Below are 26,205 nucleotides of genomic sequence, written 5' to 3'. Positions count from 1 at the left end.
CAGTCAGGAGAGAGAAGCACGTCAGTGAGTGGACAGGGAGGATTTAATATTAAGAATCACTAACAAGTAACAGACGGCTCTAAAGAAGGCAGGAATAATGGATGTAGAGAGCAGCCACCATCTTTAGATTAAGGCAGAGCACCCAGCAAAGGAACACAGGGTGATCACCACACAAGGCTGAGATCCAGAGTTCTTTGGAGACAGTGTGGTTGTGGCCCAGTGTGTGGCCCAGAAGCTTCCTGAGGTGCTGCAGGCTGGGGCGGGTAAACTGGGAACTCTCACCAGGGGGGTGGGGGGCAGTGAGGCTAATTAGGAGGCTGGTGGAAGTTGACAGGATTCAGCTCCAGCATCGTGAGGCAGGGCAAAGAAGGGTAGATTTGGACCTGAGGGGCAATAAATGGATCACTGGCCTGAGCAGGAACAGTGGGACTTACCTGGCAGTGCTGTTTCAAGGATTAAATGCAGTGTTATGATTGTAACTGGTTATGATTAAATGCAGTAACTTTTGAAGTGCCTTTTACTTCATAGGTGTTTATTTATGAAAGTAGCATAGTGTGGTGAAAATGTAGATTTTATTTTTTTTATTCTTTATTTTATAAAGATTTTAGTTATTTGACACAGAGAGAGAGAAAGAGAGCACATACAAGCAGGGGGAGCGGCAGAGGGAGAGGGAGAAGCAGACTCCCTGCTGAGCAAGGAGCCAGACGGATGTGGGGCTCGATCCCAGGATCCCGGGATCATGACCTGAGCTGAAGGCAGACGCCTAACCGACTGAGCCACCCAGGTGGCCCAAAATGTAGATTTTAGAAATACCTGTGTGACCTTGGGTAAGGATTGGCTTCTATACTTCGTTTTCTCATCAGATTAAAGAAAAGTTTTATAAGCAAATAAAATATGGGGCTAACACGTGGTTGAGTCTCAGTAAATGTTAGATCTCTGTTCCTTTTCCTTCCTTGACTTACCAAACACTTTAGGAATCTCCTAGATATTTATGCTTCATAAAAAGCAGCTATGTTTTGGATGATAATAGTAATATAATCAGGTTCACTTTTGCCTATCATTCAAGAAATTCAGATTTAGTTAAAATGTCTGAAAGTACCTACTATGTAAAAAAGTCTTTTGTTGGGATGGGAATAGGATTCAAAGATATAATAAGAGCTTGTCCTTTGTCTCCCATTCTTGTCGACAGCCGTTATTAAGCACTTGAGGTTAATAAGATACTATGTGGACACTAACCTTCTTTTTATAGAATGTGATCCAATGGGACTGGGTTGAGAGGGACTGGATTGGATTGGCAGGTGTACCTTAACTTCTCTTTCTTACCCCGATTCCTCCAGGGTGCTCTTTGGAAAGTGCTTTTGATACTGCACAGGACTCAGAAAACCTCTTTTCCTTTAAGAAATAGAAACTAATGTCAGTTTTCCATATCTCGAAGGGGAAGGTTTAATTCAGAAAAAGATACCTACTTTTACCTCAATTTCCTAAATTCATTTACAGCAGTTTGGGAACTTAGGTGCCAAATAGCTCAGCTGTTAAAAGGTGGATGTTGAGTATGGGGGCGGAGTTTGCTCTGTTTCGATCACAGGTCTTGGATCTCTTAGACTCGGCGGCCTCTGCAGAGTTTGTGCTGGGTACTTCTAGGGAGGATGAGGGAGCAGTGCAAATCTTAGCCCCTGGCCTCCTGATGACACATCAGTAGCACCTTCTTTTCATGCATGATGCAGTGGTTAAGAGTGGGACTTGGGGAAGGCAGCCGGGGTTTTGGATACATGTTCTACTCCTCATTAATAAATACTATCTGAAAGTTAGCCAACCCTCTGCCTCTTATTTAACCCATCAGAAAAAATGGGGGTGATAAGTACGTATTTTGTAACATTGTTGGCAGGATTGAAGAGATCATTCACTTCATTAGCAAGTTGCATCACACCTACTCTATTTCTGTTTTTTTTTTTTTAATCAGAATCATTTTGGTTTTATGTAGCTCAAGTGAGGAGCTTCTAATCAGGAAAGAAAGGCTTACATTTTATAACACAGTAGACATAGCCCAGGTTCTCTGATTTGCCTGCTCTTTCTATTATTTAATGAGGTCCAGTTGGGGAGGGGCTGGTAGAGAAGATTTTGGTGATGGGGGGAGCAGTAAATAACATGAATAGCTCATGCAGCTTAAGGAACTGAGATTTTTCTTTTTTCTTCCTTTTTTAAAAAAAGATTTATTTGAGAGAAGCAGGGGGAGGGGCAAAGAGAGAGAGGGAGAAGCAGACTCCCTACTGAGCAGAGAGCCCGATCCAAGGACCCTGCAATCATGACCTGAGCCAAAGGCAGATGCCCAACCGACCAAGCCACCCAGGCACCCTAGGAACCGAGATTTTTCTTAAATCCAGACTCAGTAGAAGGCTTCAACAGTAAAAGATCTTTCATTGTTTTTTTTTTTTTTAATAGCTATTGTTTTTAACCAATATTGATGATAATGATATTTTCATTTATCAGACTGGTGCTGTGTCAGATACAGTGAAAAGCTTGTTACATGTATTTACCTCACTTAATCCTCCCACAGTCCAGTAAGATTCTGTTATTTTTTGACTCAAGATTAGGAAGCCTGAAGCTTAGTGAGACCAACTTTTCAAAGGTCACAAAATCAGTCATTGAGAGAAGCAGCATTTGAAGTCAGGATTGTCTGATCTGTTAGCCTGACCTTTTAACCCATTGCTATTAATCTAAACCATGAAAGTACTAACACAATAGGGGGGATGTAGAGGTGTTTCAGAAGAAAGGTGAATTTGTGCATTTTATAGTCAAAGTAGGAAAGTCCCCGAAAAGTGAGTATGATTTGTCCAAAGTCACGTAGTAAGTGAGTGGGGAAGCCAAGACGAGAGTTCTAGCTGGTTGACTCCACCAACCCCTTTGTTTACTGTCTTAATAGAGGACGGGACAGTCAGTACCAAGATATTTACTGAATACCTGTGCTGTAACTGGTACTCCTACGTGTTGGAGGGACATGAAAGAAATAGCCTACAATCTTCTTGGGGAGAGAAAGCCAACAGAGTGAACAACAGAATCTCCAATTAAGTTCCAAATTGTGTACTATCGTTTATAAGGGCAGGGGTGGGGGGAGGTACTAAGTTTTCTTGGGTGCTTTTCCATGCATTTATTTTATTGCATCATTTTTTTCAGTGGTGTACGAGAGGAAAGAGGTACTATTGGCTTTTTCGGATGAAGAAGCCAAGTCTGAGATGGGGGTAGATGGACTTACACAGGGTTACAGAGCCAGAAAGCAGCAAACTTAGCTTTGCATGCCAATTCAACTCCAAAGTCCAAGCTCTTTCTATGGAGTAGTAAAAGAGGGGAAGGAGTTGGGCGGTCCAAAGCGAGGAAGGTATTTCAGGAGAGGCGGGACTTGAGCCAGACAGGGAGGGGTGGGTAGAGTTGGGGCAGAGCTCTTAACACTTTTCTTTGGAGTTGAACTTCCTCTAGGTTAATAAACTGGAGGCCAGACACTCAAACCTCTGTGCTTCCTGGATACCGTGAGGCTGTTTTTTTTATCAACAGGCTGCAGACAGAAACAATCCTGGAAAGACCTTTCATGCTGAGCCTATAGGGCTTGGCCATCCCAAAGTGAGATGTTTTGCCAACAGATGCCCAAGAAGTATTAGCTCCCAGCATGTGTCTGGTGACCAGGACAAAGGTGACATCAATGGATTATAATTAGTGTTCACCTTCAGCATGTTATCCTGTGCAGCTGCAGCAGACAGACAGGACTCTGTCCTTTAGGAACATCCAAAGAGTGAGAATGCATAAACCAACCCTTTGCCACTCAAATGTGTGGCCCATGGAATGGCAACATGGACATCCCCTGGGGGTCTATGAGAAAGGCCAACCCTTGGGCCCTCCCTGTGACCTCCCACATCAACCTGTGGTTTAACAAGATCCTCAGGGGATTAACGTGTGAGAAATACTGAGCTAACCATCATCATTCTTTTTGTTACTTGTTTGTTTGGGCTCATGGTTGGGCTTCCCCTGCTACTCCCATCAAAAGACGACAGTAATAACTCCAGAGACTCACGGTCATGCTTGGGGTGTTGGCTAGTTGATTTTCATGGGATTTCCAGTCCAGTGATCTGGATGCCCAGCTCAGCCTTTCTTGCTGTGGGACCATCCAACCTTCCAGGGCTCAGCATCCTTATGTTAGATGTAGTCGTAATGGGGTCTCTATAGTGGAGTGTTGTGGAAATCAGATGAATTTGGTTTGTGAGGGAAAGTGCTTTGCGAGCCGTGGATGACTTTCACAACATTCATTAATATCCTTGTTGAAGAGACTGCCTCTCATCTGAAAGAACACTTGTCTAGGGGCTGTTTCAGTGCCACTGAAATCACTGCATTTCAGTGAATGGACAGGAGAAAAAAACCTTTTTAAGAGGCACAGCTTAGGAGTCTGGAAACTCAGATGAGCCTCCTTTGTCATGACAGCAAGTGCTTTACTTGATTGTCATTTTCCTTGTGTGTAAGAATCAGCCCACTGTCTTGGAATTCTGGGAGAGGCTACCCTGAAGAGGCCCTCAGCCACTTTCTTGCACAGATTAGGGTCTCCAGCGCTGCCTTCCTCCTCTCCTCTATTCCCAAGGATCAGGCAGGGACACCAGCTGTCATCCTTTGAAAGAGGCAGGGCTCTCTTTTGAGCCAGGCGCCTGTGTTTTGATTTAGCGTCACCTCCTAGATCCAGATTGACCTAATAGGCAGCACCTGGGAAATCATTGGTGGCCGCAGAGGGCGCAGGATCTCCTGGGAGCATCACCTTGTGTTTTGTCAGATTTGGGGATGAAGAGGAAATAATGCTCTCCTCCCCAGTGGCTGTGTCCTCCAAACTGGCATGAATAATTGACTGCACCCAAGAGTTGCATTATGTAAAGCGGCCGGCGGCAGGGTGTGTGCGCGCGCGCGTGCATGTGCGCCCAAGAGGGGTGCGTGTCTGAGTGTGTGTGTGTGTGTGTGCGCGCGTGCGCGCACGCGCGCGCGCGCGCCTGTGCGCGTGCGTGCAGGGGCCGGAGAACAGCTGTCTGTGAGGGAGTCAGGGGGAGAGAGAGAAAGAGAAAGGGAACAGGGAGAGAGGGACTTCTGTACGCTGCGCGACCACACCAAGTAACAGCCGCGGAGGGAGGGGGGCAGGAAATAAGGGGGGGGGGTCATGCTTACAATTCCAGAGCGGTGCGAAACAGCAGAGAAAGGCAGCTCCCCGGGTTTATGAACACCCCGCCCCCACTCCCTTCCCCGCTAGAAACAGGGCTGTGGGGTGGGCATGGAGGTGAGTGCCCTCCGACGTCCTCAGGGCCCCCCGCTCCCCGCCCCCGCCCCCCCCCACTGCCCAATGCATGAATGAATGAGTTCCTCCGCACTGCACTCTACTACCGTTCCTAATGGCTTCCAGGTTAGTGCTCACTGACGCTTGTGTGTGTGTATGTGTCAGTCTATCTTTGTTTCCTCCGGGCATTCTTTTTTTTTTTTGGGGGGGGGGCCCCCCTGCCCCCCCCCCGGGGGGGGGGGGGGGGGGCTCGGGTCGGGGCCCTGGGGGCTGTAAGGAGGAGGATCTGTCGGTCTGGCGGTGTGCTTTTTCCAGCTGGCACAGGCTGCTCGGAGCTGCTGAGAACACAACCCTTCCAAGACAGTAAATCCGGAGTCCATGTTGTTTGCTTCTGTTCTGTGTTGGGGGATCCGAAAGCAGCCGGCGTGACATCATGCTGCAGAGATTCTTTTCCCTTCCTAGCTTTTTCTCTCCTCCCCCCCCCCCCCCGCTTCCTCCCCCCCTTCATAGTAGCCCTGCTTCAGCAGACCTTTGGAGCACTGAGGGGTGGGCCCTGGTCGGTCGGAGGGAGGGGGTGGGCTGGGCCGAGGGGGTCCCCTTGGCCAGCAAGACTTATTCAGGGTCCTGTAACTTGGAGAAAAGAGGGCAGAGGATTGAATTAGCGGTGCGTCATGGAGAGCTGGCCGGAGCCTCTGGGGGAGGTGTGGACAGGTCATGTGCTCCTGTTCTCCACCTACCAGCTTAGCTCCGGGGTGCCCCTGGTGGGGGCTCAGGGACCAGAGCAGAGGTTAGCAAGGGAAAGGAGGCAGGCTGGAGGCTTATAAGGCAGCCCATCCTCTCACATACGGACAGATGCTGCTTTTCCGACAGGGAGAGGACCATGGGACCAATGGATCTGGCGAGCGGAAGGAGAGGACCGGAGGGGAAGTCGATAATAGCTCCTGTCTCAGGGAAATAAAGGGATTTGTTTATTCTTTGGCTTAGCCGGCATTTGGCGCAGAGATTTGCCATGTGTTTTCAGAAAATAGATACCCAGTGGCTGGTCCTTACTCCCCCACACCTCCTTGCATTGTTAGTTATTTGCTTGATTTAGGCAAGTGGAGGGGTGGGGGAGGACTCGAAGCTCTCTGTCTCCCTGGGGCTCAGCCAAGCTCTCAGCCAGGGCTGGGGAAAGGGAACTTTGCCTCTTGACCTTCTCTGACACTTGCTAGCAGACTGTGCTTCTGTGGACACCCCCTTGGCTTCTCTGCTTCCCACCTTCCCTCTCTCCCCCGCTGGCCTTGAGTGGCACTTCACCGGTTAGAGAGCTTTAGGGCCAGGGTGGAAAAAGCTGGTTTTGAAAGAAGGGAAAGGAGAAAGGGATGTTTTTGGGGAGCTGCCCGTGGCAGAACTGTGTCAGCGTCAAGGCCATGGAAAGTTGTACCCCACTGGGAAAGAACGAAGGAAAGGGAGCTTTTCTATACTACCTAGAAGAAACCTCCTCTCGTTCCTGGTCCTGCGTAGGCTTTTTCCTCTGCAGGTGGGAGCAAGTCTGCGACCTTTTCCTCAACTTGTGACGTCATCAAGCACGGGTTCTTTGTTTGGGGGACACAGACACCCCCTTCCCCAACTTGACGGAAGAGAAGCAGGCTCACAGAAAAGACCTTTTTCAAGGTCACACATGGTCAGGCCAAGTGTTGGCCAGCTGTTTCTGGAAAGGGCCAGGGAGTAAATATTTTCGGCTCTGTGGCCCACGATGTTCTCTGTTGAAGTGACTCAGGTCTGCTTTGTCCAGCCGAAGCAGCCATAGACAAAGTCTGTGAACGAATGCACATGGCTGAGTTCCCAATAAAACTTTATTTATGGACTCTGAAATTTCCATTTCATCCAATTTTCACATGTCACAAGATACTCTTCTTTTTCCTCCGAACCATTTAAAAATGTAAAAACCGTTCTTAGCTCGTGGGTCATATAAAAACGGTCGGGGTGGAGGGCTGGATTTGGCCTACCTAGGTCATAGTTTGCTGGCCCTAAATTAGACAGTGTGACTGGAAAGCCCGATGGGGTGTGAAGGGAGAGGCAGCCCTCACTATCCATGTGTTTGCACACACGTACCCTGCGGTTCCTGGTTATGGACAAGACATGGCTGGATTCAGTTTTCCTGATGACCTCAGAACCTCACAGTTTTGCTCTCAGCCAGTTCGGCAAAACCTCAGCTTATCTGTGAGTCAAGCTGTAAAGGTCCAAGGAACAAATGTTTGTGGACTTGGAGGAGGGAAAACATTTGCTGAGGACTTGGACATCTCCAGATAAGAAATCTCTAAGGTCTGTGGTTTTGCATCTGGCCTGGAGATATTCCTATAAACATTCAGAATTCTGAGATAGCCCCAGTTGGGGTGAGAACTGGGAGGATTTTTCATCGTCACACCGAACGTGGGTTTGTCTGGTTAGGGGAGGGACTGGGGGTGGGGTGTTCCTTGTAGGGTTATGCATACATACGGTGCACATGCATACATTTTCCTTAGCCTCTAGGCTGTAGCTAGAGACCCATAAGACAACAGTGACTAATTCCAGAATCTCCTGATTCAGAAGATGATTCCAAAAATATATGTTTGCATTCTGATTTCCAAAAGCACATGGGGTGGTGGTTCTGCTCTATTCTGAGCTCATCAGAGCACTTCTCTGTGAGATTACATTTCTGGGTTCCAGAGTATAGGGGGATTGGGATGAACCGGGATTCATTCAGAGGAGAGTGAGCCCAGTGGCTGCGGGGTCCATAGCCATGCTGTACGAGGGATGCCAGAGGGACTGGCAGGTCTGGAGGAGAAAGGGCTTAGGGATCATGCGAGCCGTGTGCAAATTGCACGTGTAAGAGGAATTATGGGGACCTGGGTGGCTCAGTCAGTTAAGTGTCCAACTCTTGATTTTGGCTCAGGTCATGATGTCAGGGTCATGGGATCAAGCCTGAGTCGGGCTCTACATTCAGCAGGGAGTCTGCTTGAGAGTCTCTCTCCCTCTGCCCCTCTTCCCCTCGCATGTGCCCCCGTACTAGCATGCCCCCCGCCTCAAAAATAAAGTTGTTTTTTTTTTTTAAAGAATTAGATTATTCTATGTCTGCCAGGGGAGCAGAAACCTTTGGTAGGAAGCCACAGGAAACAGTTTGAGCTTAAAATAAAAAGAGTTGTCCAAAGGTGAACCAAACTACATTGGTCAATTAATGACTCTTCTGTCACTTGAGGTATAATCTAAACAGAGATTTGGTGGAGAGATTGTAGGAGAAATGACTTTTAACTTCTGAAAATAGGCTTGAGGAATTGGAATCATTCCACCCAAAGAAAGGAGGATAGGAACAGAGGAAAGGTTCTAGCTAATGAACTGACCCCGGGTCCTGGAAAACGAATGGAGAAAGTGTCATTAAATGCATTATAACAGACTTCTGTTTTAACCATTGGGAACTTCCTGATGGTAGCAGAGGGCAATGATGAAGGATCCCAAAGGGGAGCCCTGGGTTTTTGTGCCCTGAATACATTTTCAAGTAGGGCGAAGGCTCTCTGGAGTGATTTAGGTCCATAGGCATATTGGCTGACCTCGTACAGTTGCCTTCATTCTAAAATTTCTGTGATTTTAATGTAGTGGTTGTTCTTCAGCGTGCTTCTGTTTGATCTCCAGCAGAAAAGTAAATCCCAACTGGACTTCAATCCACGGGAGTCTGGAAAGGGTTCGCCATACTTGGCTTTAACCACGAGGCTAGGGAGGAGCGGGGCGGGGGGAGGGGGGCAGGGCAGGGTGCTCCAAGTGCTGCTGCTTTACTCTCAGTCCCCTGCACCCCACACACTCCTCATCTGCTAGGCTGCCGAGCTAAGAACTTTCTTCGGACAGCGTGGCAGCAGCTTTTGGGAGGAGGGAAGGCTGCTGGTGAGGCTACATTAACAAGGACCCCAGACTGCCCAGGTCTTGTTTCTGCATCCTGCACCTAATTGAGATCTGAGTCCCTCTATGTCGGAGAAGCTCCTGCCCTCAGGAGTTCACAGTGTGTCCTCGAGATGCTCTTCGTCATCCTCCCGTCACGTCTTTGAAGGGATTAGGTGGCCTCCACACTCATTCTTCTCGCATAATTAAAGCTGAAGCTCAGAGAGGAGTGGTTTGCCATCAGATCATACACAGGGAAGGAGCTGAGTCAGGGCTGGCTGGATCTCTTGGTAGGTAGTGAGGGAAGCTATTGTGATTGAATCCAAGTAGCTCTCTTATCACATGGTGTTGGGTGGGAGAGACAGACATATAATGGTGTTAGTTCATTACATGTCTGTCTCCCACCTGACTGTGCATTCCTTAGAGGGAGAGCCTGTATCCCTAATGCCTAGAACATTACCTGGCATGGAGTGTGGTCTCCTCAGCTGTTTGTTGGATGGATGGATGATGGATGGATGGATGGATGGGTCGTGCCCGAGTTCCTTTCACTTTTAGTAGCAACATTTCTCTTGCTGAGGATGGGGGAGGGGCCCTTGAGGGGCAAAGGGAGTTCTATTCAGTTGAACGCCTCCCTGCCTTGTTCCAGTGGTTTGTGGCCTCCCAGTGGATTGGAGATCTCTTTCAAGGAAGGGGCTTCCTGGGATAGCTTAGCGCCTTTCTGCTTTCACAAGGTCCCGTTCTTCCGAGTGCTGAGGCTTCTGGAATACTTTGGGTGGGATTGTACTTAGATTTGGCTGAGACTGATAGTGAGTCAAATTTAAAAGTATTAAGTCCCTACCGTGTGCCCATAATCATGTTTGATATTGTGTGTTTAATCTTTGTGTATCTACATAGAACCATGACACAGTCACTGCCCTGTGGGGCCCTCGGGATGAATAGGTTTCTCGGGGCTGGAGGCGCATAGTAGGTGTTCAGTAAATGCTTGTTCACGGACATCAAATCAGCACAGTTAGCTTAATTTCCAAAGACTGAAGCTCAGGGAGTACTGGATGGATCATGGTCACCAAGAATCATGGAGAGAAATAAGGACCATGGTGCTCAAAATCCCTTTAGAGCTGTCTTAAGCCATCTAGTGAGTGCAGGGTCTCGCAGAGGGAATTCCTGCATTTGGTGGGGGGGGGAAGGGGGTGGATTATGAGACCACTATGGTCCCTCTCAGACGACAGACTGTTGCTGCAGATCTGTTCAGCCAGCACTGCCCACGAACCCAGCAGGACTGTCTCCCAGTGTAGGTGTTTGTCCTGTAGTGAATAATCTCAGGGAAAGGAAATGGTACCACACCAGTAAGTTCCTGTGATGAATTTCAGCATCTTGTGCTCCATCCTAAGTGCTTAGCTTCCCAGCCCAATGGAAGGAGGAACTAGCTGAAGGTGTGCATACCAGCAACTGAAATTCTCACCCCCTGTCTGTGCCATGAGGAAAGGACGAAATTTAGAAACAAGATTCGGTTTCTTCACTGGGAATTCACTTCCTGCTTCTCTTACACTTTTTTCACTCGATGAGCAATTATAGGAAGACCTTTACTTTGGGGAGGCACTGTCTAATTAGCTTTGTTTGTTTGTTCGCTTTTTAACATTCCACCCCTCACCCTAGTAAGGTAAGTTGTGATCATTCGGCAGACAGGGGACACAGACTCACAGGGAGATCAAGTCATTTTTCTCAAGAGCCCAGAACAGCTCAGAATTTAAACTCAGACACACGTACTGATGTTGAGGGAAAGGGGCCAGGCCAGCAGAGAACCTGGAAGTGATGTCATATTTCAGTTTGCATGGATCCAGAAGTCAGAATAAGAACCAGTGGGCTGGTGTTATAAGAAGGCAGATTTGGGGCAGGCTTAAGAAAGAAATGTCTAACAGAGTGGCTGAACAGTGGATTGAATGGCTTTAAAAAGAGCTCATTCCTTTATTCATGCCGTGAGTCTGTGGTCCCAGGTGCCAGTCATGGTACTGGAGGCTTCAGGGACCCACACCACAGACAGCCCCCCCCCCCCCCCCAAAATTCACGCCTAAAAAAAAAAAAATAAAAAAAAAAAAACAAAGACAATTTCAGTTCCTCCTAAATGCCATGAAGGGGGAAAGGCAGGTTCTTTTTTTTTTTTTTTTTGAGCAATCGAAGTTTATTAAGTGATGATACAGAAAAAGCTCTCGAGAGTGAGAGGGGAAAGGCAGGCTCTGATAATGATTGCTGGGACAGGGAAGCCACTTCAGACCCAGCGAGTGGTTCTTCAAGACCAGCTGCTCTAGGGAAGTGACATTTGAACTCTGAAGGTTAAAAAGGAACCAGAATTCAAAACTCTCTAAAGAGTTCCAGGCAAAAGGGACCAACAAGTGCAAATATCTTGGAGCAGGACTTGGTTTGTCTCAGGAACAGGAGGGTCCAAGGAAGCCAGAAGACAGTGAGGGGGAAAGCAGTATAAGAGGAAGTGAGGGAAACAGTTCCCTGAGTTCAGATTCTAGAAGTAGTGTCGCTGGCCATTAAGTACATCTCTTAGGGGATGTGAACCTCTCCCTCCAGAAGGTTAGGACGAGGACGCAGGATGGGTTTGGTACAGTCTGAGAGCCTTTAGGGTAAAGCAGTTCATGCCTGACAATTTCTGTAGCATCATCCGTGTTTTCAAAGGTTATTCTAAATCATTCCTCTTCAACATGTCCATAGAGATAACAGGAGCTCTGGCTTCTCCCCGAGCCCTGGCAGGACCCAAACAAACTTATTTTGTTGTTGTAGGAAGGGGGAAAAGTGGGTCAGGCTGTTTTGGCATTTCAGGCATGGAGTCCTGGTTCTCTTGCAGGCCTCGGTCTCCATGGAAATGAAAAATAGTGTTTGTCATGCCTGTTCCTGGATTGAATTCCAAACTCTGGGCTGAACAGAAGCTGCAGGAAAGCCAGGGAGCAGGGGAGTAGGATGGATGGAGGCTCCAGCCCTTGTGATGAGGGATCTCTTCTCTTTGGCTTGAGTAGCAAAGGCAAACAGCTTTTACCCAGTCCCTGGCCCTCTCTCCACCCATCACTTCCCTGGACTGAGAACACCAGTAGAAGGGTAATTGAGGGTCTGCTTTTTCTCTGCCTGGCCAAAGACTTTCCATGGACCTTGCCCTTACATTAACTGGTCAATTAATAAATTAACAACTGGAGTCCCTGCTAGGACGTTTCCCCACCCCACCCCCCAACCAGTCATTCCTTCCAGGCTTAAGTAGATTTCTAGTGAGAATGTCTCTAGGTATTAAATGTTTTGCAAATGTTTTTGGATGGGCTCTGCCACCTTTCATTTCCCTTGTAAGCAAAAAAATTTTTTTTAAACTTTCCATAGTTACTTGAACAAGATAGGGAAGAAGGAAGGGGTAAATGGAGTTTGTTGGCCATAGAAAGTGACCTGAATTACCTATACAATATCTACGGAGATGAGGACTCATGAGGGGCAGCGTGCAGAGAGAGGGCAAGGCCTGGGCCAGGGTGGACCCTATGAGTCAGTGTGTGGATGACCAAGTGGGTAGTTAAGGAGTATGGAGAATTGTCAGGCTTACCTTTGTGAGTTTTCTCTGCCAGCAGTCTGACCTGGCAACCGTCTAGTTCTACCTTGTTGGTTCCAAATTGCAGACCGAACCTGTTCGTGAACACCCTGTATCCTTCACCCAAAGGCCCAGCTTGGAAAGCCCCCAGGGCATTTCAGCAAGTTACCCAAACAGAGGAGAGGGAACGAGATGTTCATCTCTGTCAAAATCTTGCTCTTGCAGCAGGTGAGGGAGGCCCCTTCTGTGTCGAGCTCCACCGTTGCGATTGTGTGAAGTGTGTTAGGGCAGAAAGGCAGTGTCCCGGGAGCCCTGTCCTTTGCTGCCCTTTGCTGAAATGCAGCAGGCTGCTCTGTCCAGGCCAAAGCCTGGCGGGCTGGGACCAGGTGGAGACTCTGCCGTGGCCTAAGCTGGGAAGAGAACCTCTGCGCCCTTCAAAACAAAACAAAACGAAAACAACACCAACAAAAAAGCATCTGTGTCCTAGTCGCCGCCTGGCCTTGGTCTTCAACCAGGTAATCACAGTTTGCCACCAAAGGCACGGTTGGGTCCACAAAGGGTGAGTTCCATACAGGATCAGGAGGAGCTCCTCTTACACGTTTCTCATCCTTTCAAATGTCCTCCTGTCCAATATCCTAAAAAGTGGGGGGCAGGGGGAAGGGGAGCCACTGAGATTCGTGCTGTTGAGCCCTCTGTGCTTGGGCGTCGGGATGTCCCGCTGCCTGTAAACCCCCTGGGGGACAGTCCTGTCCTCTCTCTGGACCTGTGCTTCCCATCCACCAGGGAGAGGGTTGGACAGAATGAGCCCTTCCCAGTCTTGCTCCACACCAATCATTCCCTGGGGACCCGAGACTGGGTTTATTGTCATGGGTAAGCGGGGGGCCAAGATCAGGAGCTCCAGGACTTTATAACAAGGAGTGAAGCAGGCCTGGGAAGATCTGTTTTTTCTAAGTGACTTGGTATTTTGCTCCCTAAGGAGAAGGATCCAAGGGGCATTTGGGGCTCTGCTGGGATTTGTGATTTGGGCCATATTCCCCCTCTACAAAGCTCCTGTTGGGTCTGCCCTTCCCATTTACCATGCTGTGGTTTTATGAGGGTACGTGGTTAAGTGACAGGCCAGGAGTATAGAGAGGAACTGGAAAACAGCCTGCTTCAGGGAGTCCTAGTAAACTGAATTGGGAACCAGTTTAGGTGGATGGTCTTAACAGAGGCATTTGCAGGCAGCATGTAAATTCATGTCAGTGTTAGGCAAATACACCTGTGGGGCTTTCTATCTCAGGCACTTGAGCATGTGCTATGGGAAAATTCAAAGTGGAGCTGGCTAATTCTCCTGGGTATTTGCAGTGCTGATAGAAGGAACCGAGGAGGATTACTGACGAAAGCTCAGAATTGGCATGGGGATGGGAGGCGCAGAGTTGGATCACGGAATGGTTGTCTGCTGGGAACTGGGGACCGCTAGAGATCAGAATCAGCTTTAACTTGATGCCCCTAAAGGCAGGGAGGGTGCCTGTCACATGGTTGTGGGTGTGGATTCTAATGGTAATGGTCAGGCTCCCCATATACCAAAAGAAGGTGACACTCTCCCATTGGGTGCTGCACTCTCCCATTGGGTGCTGCACTCTCCCAGTGGGTGCTGAGTCGTGGCCTTCCTTACCTTGAGAACTACGTCTCCATGCCCGCTCCCCATCAGCTTTAGATTCTTCTCCATTGCCAGTTTCTATGGCAAACTCAACTCATTTTCTGTTGCAGCAAGTTCACCGACCTGGTACACTCTGAACAGCTGATTGACTCAAAGAGCCCTAAGCAGGTTTCTGTTGTTTGGGACAGATAACGTTACTTACCCCTCGGTACTTAACAAGATTCGTCCTTGGGAGTCCTCTCAAATTTGAGAGTGCAACATCTACTGTGGTGCTTGTTTAGGATGCAGATTCCTGAGACCTTCCCTTGGAAATGATCATTTATTGAGCGGGGGAGGACTGGGATTCTGCACCCCAGGTAGATGTGGTCCCCGTGATGGGAAGTAATGCTTGCGAGCATTTGAAGCTTGTCCATATAATCCTCTGGGGAGAGCGGGCAAGGATATTTATCCCATATTTTACAGAAAGGAACAGAAGCTGCCTTAATAATAATACCAGCAGCTCCATCATATTTACTGAGCATTTATGATGTATCAGGCACTGCGCTAAATACCTTATGGATGTTATTTCATTTGATGTTCACAGTCCTATGATAAAATTTTGGTATCTCTCGTTTGTCCAAATGGGAAAATGAGACCCAGAGGCCAGTGTCACATGGCAAGTGGCAGAGCTGGGACACAAACCGGAGCCCGCTGACACGACTCCACCGACTGGCGGCTAGTCCTGACGTATGGCCCAAGCAGGCCCTCAGCAAGCAAATGTTTCGTTTGAAACTGGCTTGGGAAATTTCTAATTAAATGCTCTATTAGTTTGGGGTGCCCTGGAATGTATCAGGCAGTCAAAAAAAAATTTTTTTTTTCACCAGTGGCCTGGCTTTGATACTTCAATGCCAGCCGAACATTGGATCAGACAAGTCATTGCGGGGCTGGGCTTAGGGGACCAGATAAAGTGAACACAAAGTGTCCAGGTGTGAGAATCTGACTGGGAATGAGCCAGGCCGGTGGAACTTGCTAGCGAGTAGGAAAGGGACGGCTGTCATCCCAGCAGGTGGAGGCTCGGGTGCAGAGCGACAGGCCTGGACTTGCAATCTCGGTAGCAGGGATGATGATGCTGAAGGCACACAAGTGAACTTGAATGAGGAACACTGGAACCCCAGCTAACTATTCTGCTCTGCTCAGGGTTCTGAAAAATGTACGGATGGCTGCTCAGGGAGCTGGCTTGCTGACAAAGGTTGCTAGTGCCCGCAGGACCCACGCCGGGTATAAGGACGGGAAAAGAAAGCATAGAATGAGGGCTCCCATGTCTCAGGTGAGGGTGGGAGATGCTACAGAGAGCCCAGAGAGCCTTTGTCCTCTTCCCATATGTCTTGTTTCTCAAGGACTCCACCCAGACCTAAGCATTTAGGATTAAAATGCAGTATGACGTGTTGTCGTTCGACTTAAGGAAGCGCTATTTGTTAGCAAGGTAACCAGGAGAGGAGTGAGAAAGTCCTTGTTGGAAGTCTTAAAAAAGGAGAGATGGGAAGTGAGTGGCTGACCTCTGGGCCCCCCCTGCAGTGAGTGGGTTGGAAATGGCTGGTGGGGGTCTCAGTGGACCTGTTATTGGGGAGAGTTGACAATTACAGCGATCTCAGAAGTATCAGCTTTAGGGTGTTACGCCTCAGTGACACATAGTTTCTTGTAATGCTCTTGAGTATTGCGCGCTGTTTTAGGCCTTCACACCTTTGTTTATACTGGGTTTTTGTTTGTTTTGTTTTGTTTTGCCTGGGAACATTCTCTTCCCTCCTTCAACCATGCCCTTAACCTGGCTAACTTTAACATTATTTAGATCCCCGTTCGAGTCTCAAGTGCCATATCCTCAAGGAAGCCTTTCTTGATCGCTCAAGTGTAGATAAGATTCCTTGACTCTTCCCTGTCTCGCCACTCGTGGCTTATGTTAAAAGGAGGAGAATGCGTGTCTGGCTCTTACCGATTATAATGTCCCAGGGACAAGGATCCTTTCTTACTCACCCTTACGGACTTGAATGCCTAGTGCCCAGTAAGTGTTTCTGGAGCAGAAGATCCAGGTATGAAGGCATATCACTTTGGCCAGGCATTTATTAATTTCCCTATTTCTTAGGTTTCTTATATGGGAAGTGACAAGCTGGATGTATTCTAAATTCTGGAAGGGGGTCATAGTCCAGTAGCTCCTCCAATATCAGTCTTCCTTCCCTTTCTGTAGCAAATCTAAGGTCCTTTTTAGCTTTAAATTCCCACGATTTTGAAACCTAATGTAATGCTGTAATTAATAATGGTGGCAGGGGCGCCTGGGTGGCTCAGTTGGTTAAGCGACTGCCTTCGGCTCAGGTCATGATCCTGGAGTCCCTGGATCGAGTCCCGCATCGGGCTCCCTGCTCTGCAGGGAGTCTGCTTCTCCCTCTGACCCTGCTCTCTCTCATTCTCTCTCTCAAATAAATAAATAAAATCTTAAAAAAAAAAAAAATAATAGTGGCAGGATAGGATTAATGGCACACCACAGAGTTTGCTCCAAAGACACGATAGTGTAGGGTTAGGAGATGCATGGGAATTAGTTTTATTTGCTCAGCAGGACATCCAAAGCCTACAGGATAATGGGGTAGCTTTTATTTATTTTTATTTTATTATTATTCTTTTTAGAGAGAGCGTGAGTGGGGGTGGGGAAGGACAGAGGCAGAGGGAGAGGGAGAGGGAGAATCCTAAGCAGACTCCACATTCAGCACAGAGCCCGATGCAGGGCTTGATCTCACAACCCTGAGATAACGACCTGAGCTGAAATCAAGAATTAGACCCTTAACTGACTGAGCCACCGAGGCTCCCTGGATAATGGGGTATCTCTTAAAAGAGGATTAGCTATGTAGCAAATCTAATAGTGATTTTGCTGAGTTAGAACTACAGCTCCAAAGGTGTCTTCTTGTATAGTGGAGGATCAGAGCATGCGGATGGGGCTGGGGTTTAGTCTTGAGGGGTAAATGTTGGAAGGGTTGGAGGGGGAAATGGTATTTTCGGAATGAGAGACACTGAAAAATGTGGAAGGGAGAGAACATGGCGCAAGGATTTGTAATTAGTCCTGGGTGGCTGGGGGAGGGGGACCTCTGGGAGGAGTAGCCAAGGATGGAGCTTTCCGAGGTAGCTGGGAGTAAGATCATTGAGGAACTTCTGTGCCGTAGTTTGGGGATCAGATTTTATTCTAAGGGGATGGGAAACCGTAGAGGGCTTTAGCCAGGGGAGGGGTGGTCAAAATGGCAAAAGCACTCCTTAGAAAGTTCCTTTTGATAGCAAAGCAGATATTGGGTTGAAAACTGGAGGCAAGAAGCGGATTCTTTCTTCCTTTCCATCCACCTACGCACCCCATCCATCCTTCTATCTATTCACCCAGCAAAGAAGTATTACTGAATGCTGGTTCTGAGAACAAGCTCTATCATCAGATAGGCCTGAATTTCAAACCCAGTCTTGCCACTTACCCTGTCTGTGTGATTCTGGGTGAGTTACTGAATCTGTCAGTAATTCACTTTTATCACCTGAAAAATAGGACAAATAATCATGTCCATTAATACTTCATAGATTGGCTGGGGAATGAAATAGGACAGTGCGTCATAAATACTTGGCACCAGGCTAGGAACTCATAAACATTCAGAAACTTGTAGCTATTTTTGTTAACAGGTTGAAGGCACAGACTCGGGAGCTTTCATGATACTGGGGACTGCAAAAGCCATGAGGATTGTGAAAACTTTCACTAGAATGATACTCGATTCAGTGGACATCTAGTGAGCACAGAACTACTTACAGAGCATCACACTGGGCCTTGTGGGAGGTGCACAGGTGGGTGCTGCTGAGAGTGTGCACCAGGCGGAACATGGTAAATGCTCTAGTCAGTTCAGTAGTGTGGAGACTTTGGAAAGCTTTTTGGAGAAGGTGGGGCTTGAGATGAGTCGTAAAGGCTGAAGAGGACTCCAGTAGGTAGATACGGGGCGGGGAAGAACTCTTCACACACAAGTAGTGGTAGGTATGGAAGTCTGGAGGCAGGAGGAGGAGAGTGGGTATTAAGAAAACCAGGGCTGGGCGCCTGGGTGGCTCAGTCGTTACGCGTCTGCCTTCGGCTCAGGTCATGATCCCGGGGTCCTGGGATCGAGTCCCGCATCGGGCTCCCTGCTCAGCGGGAGCCTGCTTCTCCCTCTCCCACTCCCCCTGCTTGTGTTCCTGCTCTCGCTGTCTCTCTCTCTGTCAAATAAATAAATTTAAAAAATCTTTAAAAAAAAAAAAAAAGAAAAAAAGAAAACCAGGGCTTATAAGATATACAGGACTATATATGAGAACGCTCAAAGACTGTATAAGGAGAGAGAAAGTATTGGAATACAGGTAAGCGTCAAAGTGATTTTCAGTCGAGAACTTCAAATTCCATTCTGAGGATCTGAGACTTTAATGTGAATGCTGGGGGTGGGGGGGTGGGCAGAAAGATGCTATCAGGCTTGTATTTAGGATGATTGAATGCCAGAGGTGTGAATGAGCACAGGAGAGGAAAGGGAGATGAAAGAGACTGCTTAAAGACTATTTTGGGAGAGTCTCAGGAAGGGGCCCTGGGAGGACGGGGAAGAAGGATGGGTTAAACAGCTTTCAGCAAATAGAACTGATGGGATCCAGTGCCTCGCTTACTGTGGGGTGAAATGGAAGGCGTGGGTTTGCAGCCTGAGAGACCGGGAATGATAATGCCGTGGAGAAGGGGCAAAAGTGGGAGGAGGTTCAGGACGAAGGACAGCAAGCTGGGCTTTCAGTCTGAGTGGCTTGTGAGACATGGGTTTGGAGCGAGTGTCCCCTCGGCAGCAGATTGCCGGGCTGAAGTGAGCAAGTGTGTTGAGAGCCCGAAGCAGGTAGGGGAGTGAGTCTTCTGCTGTAAGGGCACAGTCGAAGCCCTGTGAAGCAGGAGATGGTGTGTGCAGTGAAGGACTCAGCTTTGGGGAAGGACCACACTTCAGGCGGAGTTAGCAAGAGAGAAGCCAGCGTCTGAGGCCGGAAGATGAATGGAAGAAAGAGGTGTGTGGCATCCGGGAGGGGAGGAGAGATCTTCAGGAACAGCTCAGATGATCAGTAGGCTTAAAAGCACAGGGACTAAACAGACAGGTGACAGTATAAGTTCATTGACCAACGTTTTGACGGATGTATGGAAAGCCGAAATTGAGGTCTCCTTGGGTGGCGTACATCTGGTCAGCTGATAGGGGGCCACTAGTTGGTGAGGGAATCTCAGGGACATTTTGATCATTGAGTGTGAGATTCATGTGGTTTGGGGCAGTTGGAGTGAGTTTCCTCAGGTTAGAATTTTGGGCTCACCCCTCACTGAATCCCTCCTCAACAGCCTGTTCTCAGTGGGGATGGAGAGTTTGGAGAAGGATAATAAAGGGATCTCCTTTCCATACCTGCACCTGGAATCACCATGTGTCAAGATGTCCCTTATTGATGGGAAAGACTGGAGCCGAGCTGTGGGTGTGTTGCGTCTGAGACGGGCACGTGCTAGGCGTCGTCCACACCCTGGTATATCTGGGGGCAAATGCGTTGAGGTTACGGGTAGAGTTCCTGGCTGTTCTTCTAGCAAAGCAATCCTAGAAGACCGTTTAATCCTTGGAGTACTTGGCCATGGGTTGAAATTGGCCCAAGAGAGAGGCAGCTACCTCAGAAGGGTGAGCTCCTGAGTCTGCCCTTCCAAAGTTTCCAGAGGCTTCCCCCGGAGGCCGTGTCCCACCATCTCCTTGCCACCATTCCAAGGCTCTCTCTGCTTTTCCAGCTGAAGAAAAGGTACATAATTTCCTCTCTCCAGGGTTGCATAGTGAATGAGTTGGGGGGTGGGGGGGATGGTCAGAGGATAAAGATGGTGGGGATGGGGTGAGAACTTGAAGAGCTTCTTTTTCTAAATCACAGGTACTGTTAGTATTTTAAGTGAGATCTAAACCTGCAATCTGTTTTAGGGTGAAGCAAAACATCGGGTCTTACCTTACGTGTCTCCACACATCCTCTGGTCACATTCCTCTCCCTTTTCTCTGGCCTTTGTTTCACATTCCTTCAAAAGTTTGAGCCCTCCCCCCACCCCATTCCCACACTTGCTTGTTTGGGCTCTGGGCTTCCTTCCTTCTCTGCTGAGGATCCCCAGGTGGAAGGTTCTGCTTGAAAGGTACATGGTTTTCATTGCAAATGGGTCCCATGGGACATCTGAGGTCATAGCTTGATCTTCATGCAAATGACCATGTTCCCCACCCTGCACAGCACTCCCTTAGGGAAGGCTGGGATGAAGGGGCCCTCACAGCCTTGGATCTGGGCTGTTCCCGAAGCCTGACCCTGCTCTCTGACAGTCACTGAGTGGGTGAGAGGGACCCTGGGTTTCTCATCTCCCCCCGACCCCTGCCCTTGTGCTTTCTTTGGGTTTGCAGTCTCATCCTTGCTTTCCTTCCCATTTCTCCTCTTTCCCACTTAACCTTGTCCTTGTCCTTGTCTTCTCTTGCTCCTTCCTCTCAGAGCAAAGCAAACACTTGTTAGAACTTGGCTGCGTTCAGTTTTCCTCCCCTCTTCCTTCATCTTCTGTTCTTCTCTTCCATCAAGAGCTCAAGCTCAGTATCCAGCAGTAAATATTTATATAGCTTATAAGCCTTGGCGTCTGTGGGTTTGGTACCATGGGACGTATAAGATGCTCATTGGAAATGCAGTTGGGTGGTGGGGACTCTGGAAGGCGAGAACTTCTGCTGTGTTCATCTTCGCCCTGGGCCGGGGATGCGGAGAACAGCACGGCTTACAAGGAAATACTCCGGAGTGTGTGAGTTGCAAGTCAGAAGACCCAGGTTTTGTTTCTAAGGCCTCTGCGATCAGAGGACACTTTAGCTCCTTTCTGCCGTGCATAGGGCTTCATTTTAAAAATAGGGATTATGGCCCTTGTCATACTGCCTCCGTGGAGGAATGTTTTAAGAACCTAGTGAAATAATATGCATGTGACTGCTTTGAAAAGTAGGATTATTCTTGACCATTTTTATGGGCACATTTCTGCAAAACAAAATGTCGAAACTGCATCGGCCGTGTTTGTGTGAGAGGAGCTCGTAGTATTAGATGATCTCTGATACGTCTTTCGGCTCTTAAATTCTGTTTTCCCTAGACGGTTCTTGGCATGTAATAGGGGCTCTGGCAATATCTGGATGGATGGACAGACAGACGGTCGGACGGCTGGATGAATATCTAAATGTCTAATTGCCCTACTTACCCCTTCTAGTCCCATTTCCATTTCCCATTGACACCACCGCCCCCTCCTGGCCAGCAGCAGTATTACGGTGCCGTGAGTTGGTAGCCGGGCCCGTTTCTCCCCAGCCCCTAACCCGGGCTCCCCGACCCGGCTCCTTGGGACCCGGCTTTGGCCTTCCATCCCTGACTGCTTGTCTTCCCTCCTCCTCCCTTCCCACCCCACTCCCTCTCTCCATCTGCCCCTGCAGCACTGCCAGTAACTCAAACCGCAGCACGCCGGCCTGCTCCCCCATCCTCCGGAAACGGTCTCGCTCGCCAACCCCGCAGAGCCCGGACGGAGACACCATGGTGGAGAAGGGCTCGGATCACTCCTCCGACAAGTCCCCGTCCACGCCGGAGCAGGGTGTGCAGCGCAGCTGCTCATCACAGTCTGGCCGGAGTGGCGGCAAAAATTCCAAGGTGAGCTGGGCCCTGCCGGGGCCTCCACTTCCTCGTCGTTAGCCGGCTTCAGGGAAGCCAGTGCTGGGGGGAGGGCGGGGTAGAGAGCCCCTTCCTCCAGGGCCCTTGCGTCAGTGCGGCAAGGGTGGGACAGGCAGGGGAGCCCCTAGTTAAGTGTTACCTTCTCGGCTGAGCCCTCAGAAGGCCCCCGGGGAACTCGTTGTGTGATTCCACAGTGACTGTTTTCTCTCTTTGGGCTTGGGAGCCTCCTAGACCTTGAGATTTGGAAAAAGGGTGCTCTGGGGACCAGGGGGGCTCATCTGTCTAGCCCTGCTTCCTTTTTCAAATTTGGGGTAGAAGGGGACATTATTTGGGACAAATACAGGGCCCAGGAGAGAGTCCTCAGGAAGAGAGGTGTTTTTAACCTCCACCCTGGCTCTATCTCTCTGCCGTATCTTTGGTAATACCCCACCTGGTACTCATTTGGCCAGGAGGGCGGTGACTGGGCCTCTGGGTCGCTCCCAGGGTGCTGCCTGCTGCCTGAGGACCTGGGCCTTTGCCTGAGGAGGGGCATACCAGAAGCCCCAGGGGGGCCTGGGCTACGGATGGGTCCCCAAAGATCTTCTTCTCCCCTCCTCAGTCCTTTGGGAAGCAGGAGATATTCTTTGCCTAGATGCTCCTTCAAAAAGCTTCTCTTTACTGCTGACTCCTAGGCCCTGGGGAGGGGAAGGGGCCCCTGGGAGGCACGGGAGCTGGCTTCCCACCTGATTTGTCTTTTGATTTCTTGTTCTTCCTCTTCTTCCCCACCATTTCCCAAATACCTCCTTTGCATGCATGGTCTTAGTCTCACAAGCGCCTCTCAAAAGTAAGCCATCTTTTGTCTCTGTCTTTGGTCTCCCCTCCGGTGTTGAATTGTCTGTAGTGCTCCGCACCCCTCCCTCCGCCCCCGCCCACTCTGGCCCATGTCTCGCTTGGTCCCTTTCCCAGAAGGGCCGGCCCCACAGCCCCCTGGCAGGCCGGCTTGAAGTCACTGAGGGACTGTTCCTATTGCACCCAAAGTCGGAGAACAGACCCATCCCCCGTCCTCCCCTGTCTCTGCCTGCTCCCCGAACACTGCCTTGGGCTGGGAATCTCTTCCCTCCTTACTTGGAGCCATCTAGAAGCAGAGTCCTGCCAGGGCTTACTTTCGTTGCTTTGGGGAAGGGAGGCCCCATCCAGTGGGGCTTCAGGTCCTGATAGCTCCTTGTACCTGCTTTAATGGGTGAGTCCTGATTCCCCGGACAAGATGCCTGAGGGTCACAAATACCCGTAGGTGAGTTCCCTGGTGCGGTAGAGTGACCTCAGGAGCTCCACCTGGCACCTTCCTTCCCTCTGCCTGCCCACTGACAACTGCTCAGCCTGAGCACCCCTTACCGCTTCCACCCACTGCCCAGCCCGGGGGCCCGTGGTGTTCTCCGGACCCTGAACTGTGATCAGAGCGGAACTCTTCTCCCAGAAGGGCTCCGTGCTAGCATCTAGCGGTTGGTGGTCATGGAAAGTGGCCCCTCCCGGGCCCCGCAGCAATGCGCCCAGGTCAGGGAGGCAGTGCCAGAGTCCACCCCCCGCCCCCCGAGATTTCAGAGGTCCGAGCAGAACTGGGAGGGAGTACAGTGTGAGCAATAGGTATTTTAGAACAGCAGGGCTCAGGAAATAATCCCCATGGGGGAAAGGAGGTGGGATGTCGCCAGGAGAAGAAAAAGCAGAGGAATGCCTTAATAATAGTCTTGAGCCTCTGTAAGTGTTTTGGGGAGGAGGAGGAGGGCGAACAGCTGTTCTCTTTCCTGAGGGAAGAACAAGAGACTTCAGGGCTAATCCTGGAGTCTGTGACCTTCAGGCTAAAAGCTGCCTCTGAGGACTTGAAGCGGTGGCTGCTCACTGTGGGGAGGGGAAGAGGAGCTCTACCGGGCGTGAGCGAGGACTTCTCTGTGGGGCCAGCGCCCCATGCCAGCCCCTCGCCCCTCTGGCTGGGGAGAGCACACGTGTTGCCTGACACACTCATTGGGTCGCTCCATCTCTCTGGTTCTGCCCACGGACTTTGCACACTTTTCCATCCAAAGGTGAAGCTGCAGGCTTCTTACCCTCTTACCCCACGCCTAGCAAGGCACTCAGTGGGCACGCAGACCTTACTGATGGCCCTCAGTCCCCACCTACGGTGCTGCCTCCAGGTGCTGGGTGGAGGTGAGCACTCGCTAATGAGAATTTTTAAACATCTCCTGCTGAACTGCGGGTGTTCTTTGGGAAACGAGCGTGAAGGCCAGGCTCCTGCCCCCAGGCAGCGTCAAGTCTAGGAAGGGAGTGAAGGCGCATGCCTAGATTGTCCACAAACCGAACCTGACTGTTGGAAGTGCATGTGTAGTGGGGGCTGTTACAGGTCGGAGGCCGGGGAACTCCTTTCTGAGTGGGGTGGCAGGGGCGTGTGTCCGGGAGCTGGTCCACGGAGCCAGGCTGGGGCCCTGAGAGGCAAAATAAGGCATAAAGAAGGGACCATGAGCTGAGCGTGAATTCAGAGTTAGCCGTGGTCCCCCTTTCATAAGGAGTTGATGGAGGAGGGAAGAGAGGAGGGGGGAGGGGCTGGGTTTTATTTTCCCTTTGAAGAGCTCAGGGGAGGCAGACACAGAGTCCGGGACTCCCCTGGTTTGGAGAGCTGCAGGGGGGAGGCAGGGATACCCCCTCCCTGGTGGACTCTGGTCTCAGGTTGACGAAACACATCCACGGTGAGGGATCTGGTAGCCAGAGCTGTGGTCTCTTCCCAGCCACGCCACCTCCCTCCCTGCCTCCCGTCCACCTCACAGGGGAGGACACCTGTGTTTTCCAGGCAAGCTGGAGAGGGCTTCCCCTTCTCCCTGGAGGCAGGCGTCCTGCAGCGTCTGCCTTCCCTCCCCGGGGCCTCCATTTCCTCGTGTTAATCTGCAGGGCTCAGGCTAGGGGATCCTAACCCCACACCTGTGAATCTGTAACTAGACCGCTGAGGCTGACCCTTCCTGGGTGCAGCCCTGCCCAGAGCAGCGAGCTGGAAGACGTCGAGGCTTCTTTCCTCTTCCCTAGACCCCTTGAGTTTGTGCCACCACCCAGCTTCTGCTCTGTAGTGCTGCTAGAGGCCACTAGGGGGAGCCAGTGGCCGCTGCCTGCTCCCAGGAGCTCCTGCTCAAGGGCCACCCCTGCGGGGGTTCCCCTTCGCCCCTGTAGCCCAGGTGAATCCTGGGCTGGGTGGGCTGTGTCATCCCGGCTCAGTGGCTTTGCTGCTCCTTTCCCCTTGACCTTTTCCTTGTCTTTCAATCTTAATTTTTATGGTTTTCTTTCCAGTATGACAGACTTAACCTGATCAAAGTAAGAAGTCTCTCTTATTTCCTACTTCCTCTAAGTAGAGCTCCTCTCTCCCCCTCCTCTGGACTCCCAGCCCCCATCCTCCCAACTCCAGGAGCCTTTGCACTGGGAAGATGTTTTTAGGGAAGGTGGGTCTGTCTCCAGGGGCCTTGTGTTCCTTTAGTGCTTGTTCTTGAGACCCCTTCTAGGGGGTAATAGAAATGTGCTCCACTCAGCTCCCTGTCCTCAGCAGCTCTGTCTTTGAGTCCTTTTCCTGACTCCCTCCTCCCCTTTTTAGCCAAATCCATTCGTAACCTTTTGGAAAAGGCTTCACCCCCACCGCCTAGTTCTGTTTTCCCCATGCTTCTGGCCCTCTCTGCAAAGGAGGGGCATTTCAGGGAACCTGCAAGGGCAGATAGCCTAACTCGTGCCTCTGCTCTCCCTGCACCGAGGTCTGTAAGCCCCACCTGGTTTCCCTGCCTCCATGAGCTGGGGACTCAGCCCTGGGAGAGTGAAACTACGAGGGTGAAATTTGCCTCCAGGAGGCTGGTCAGAGTTCAGAGACCCATACCCACAGTGGGTATTCTCAGGAGCTACTGTGGATCAGGATGGGGGAACATTTTCCCCAGGGGTACCCCCAGTGGTGGCAGATAAGAAGCTGCCTAGAGATGGCTGCTTGGGGGTAGAGTCTCACGCTGAGGGAGAAGACAGAAGTCCTCGCTCTTGATGGTACATTTCACATTTCAGTACTTGGGAACACAAATTCTTATCCCCTCCCTTTACAAAAGAGCAAATATCACACACAGAGGTGTCACA

At 50.0% G+C, this 26,205-nt stretch overlaps 1 protein-coding gene across 1 annotated transcript in view; it reads left to right on the top strand.

Moving 5' to 3' along the window:
- Window positions 1–26,205, top strand: part of GRAMD1B (GRAM domain containing 1B) — a 166,446-nt gene that overhangs the window by 100,487 nt on the left and 39,754 nt on the right. Inside the window, exon 4 of the mRNA XM_021696275.2 lies at window positions 21,858–22,068. Coding sequence (XP_021551950.2) covers window positions 21,858–22,068 — 211 coding nt within the window. The remainder of the gene's footprint in view (window positions 1–21,857; window positions 22,069–26,205) is intronic.

This window comes from Neomonachus schauinslandi, chromosome 11, assembly GCF_002201575.2.
Source record: "Neomonachus schauinslandi chromosome 11, ASM220157v2, whole genome shotgun sequence".
In the NCBI taxonomy this organism is placed as follows: domain Eukaryota; kingdom Metazoa; phylum Chordata; class Mammalia; order Carnivora; family Phocidae; genus Neomonachus; species Neomonachus schauinslandi.
The sequence above is the reverse complement of the archived record's forward strand: the minus strand, read 5'-3'. Positions and strand labels throughout refer to the sequence as shown.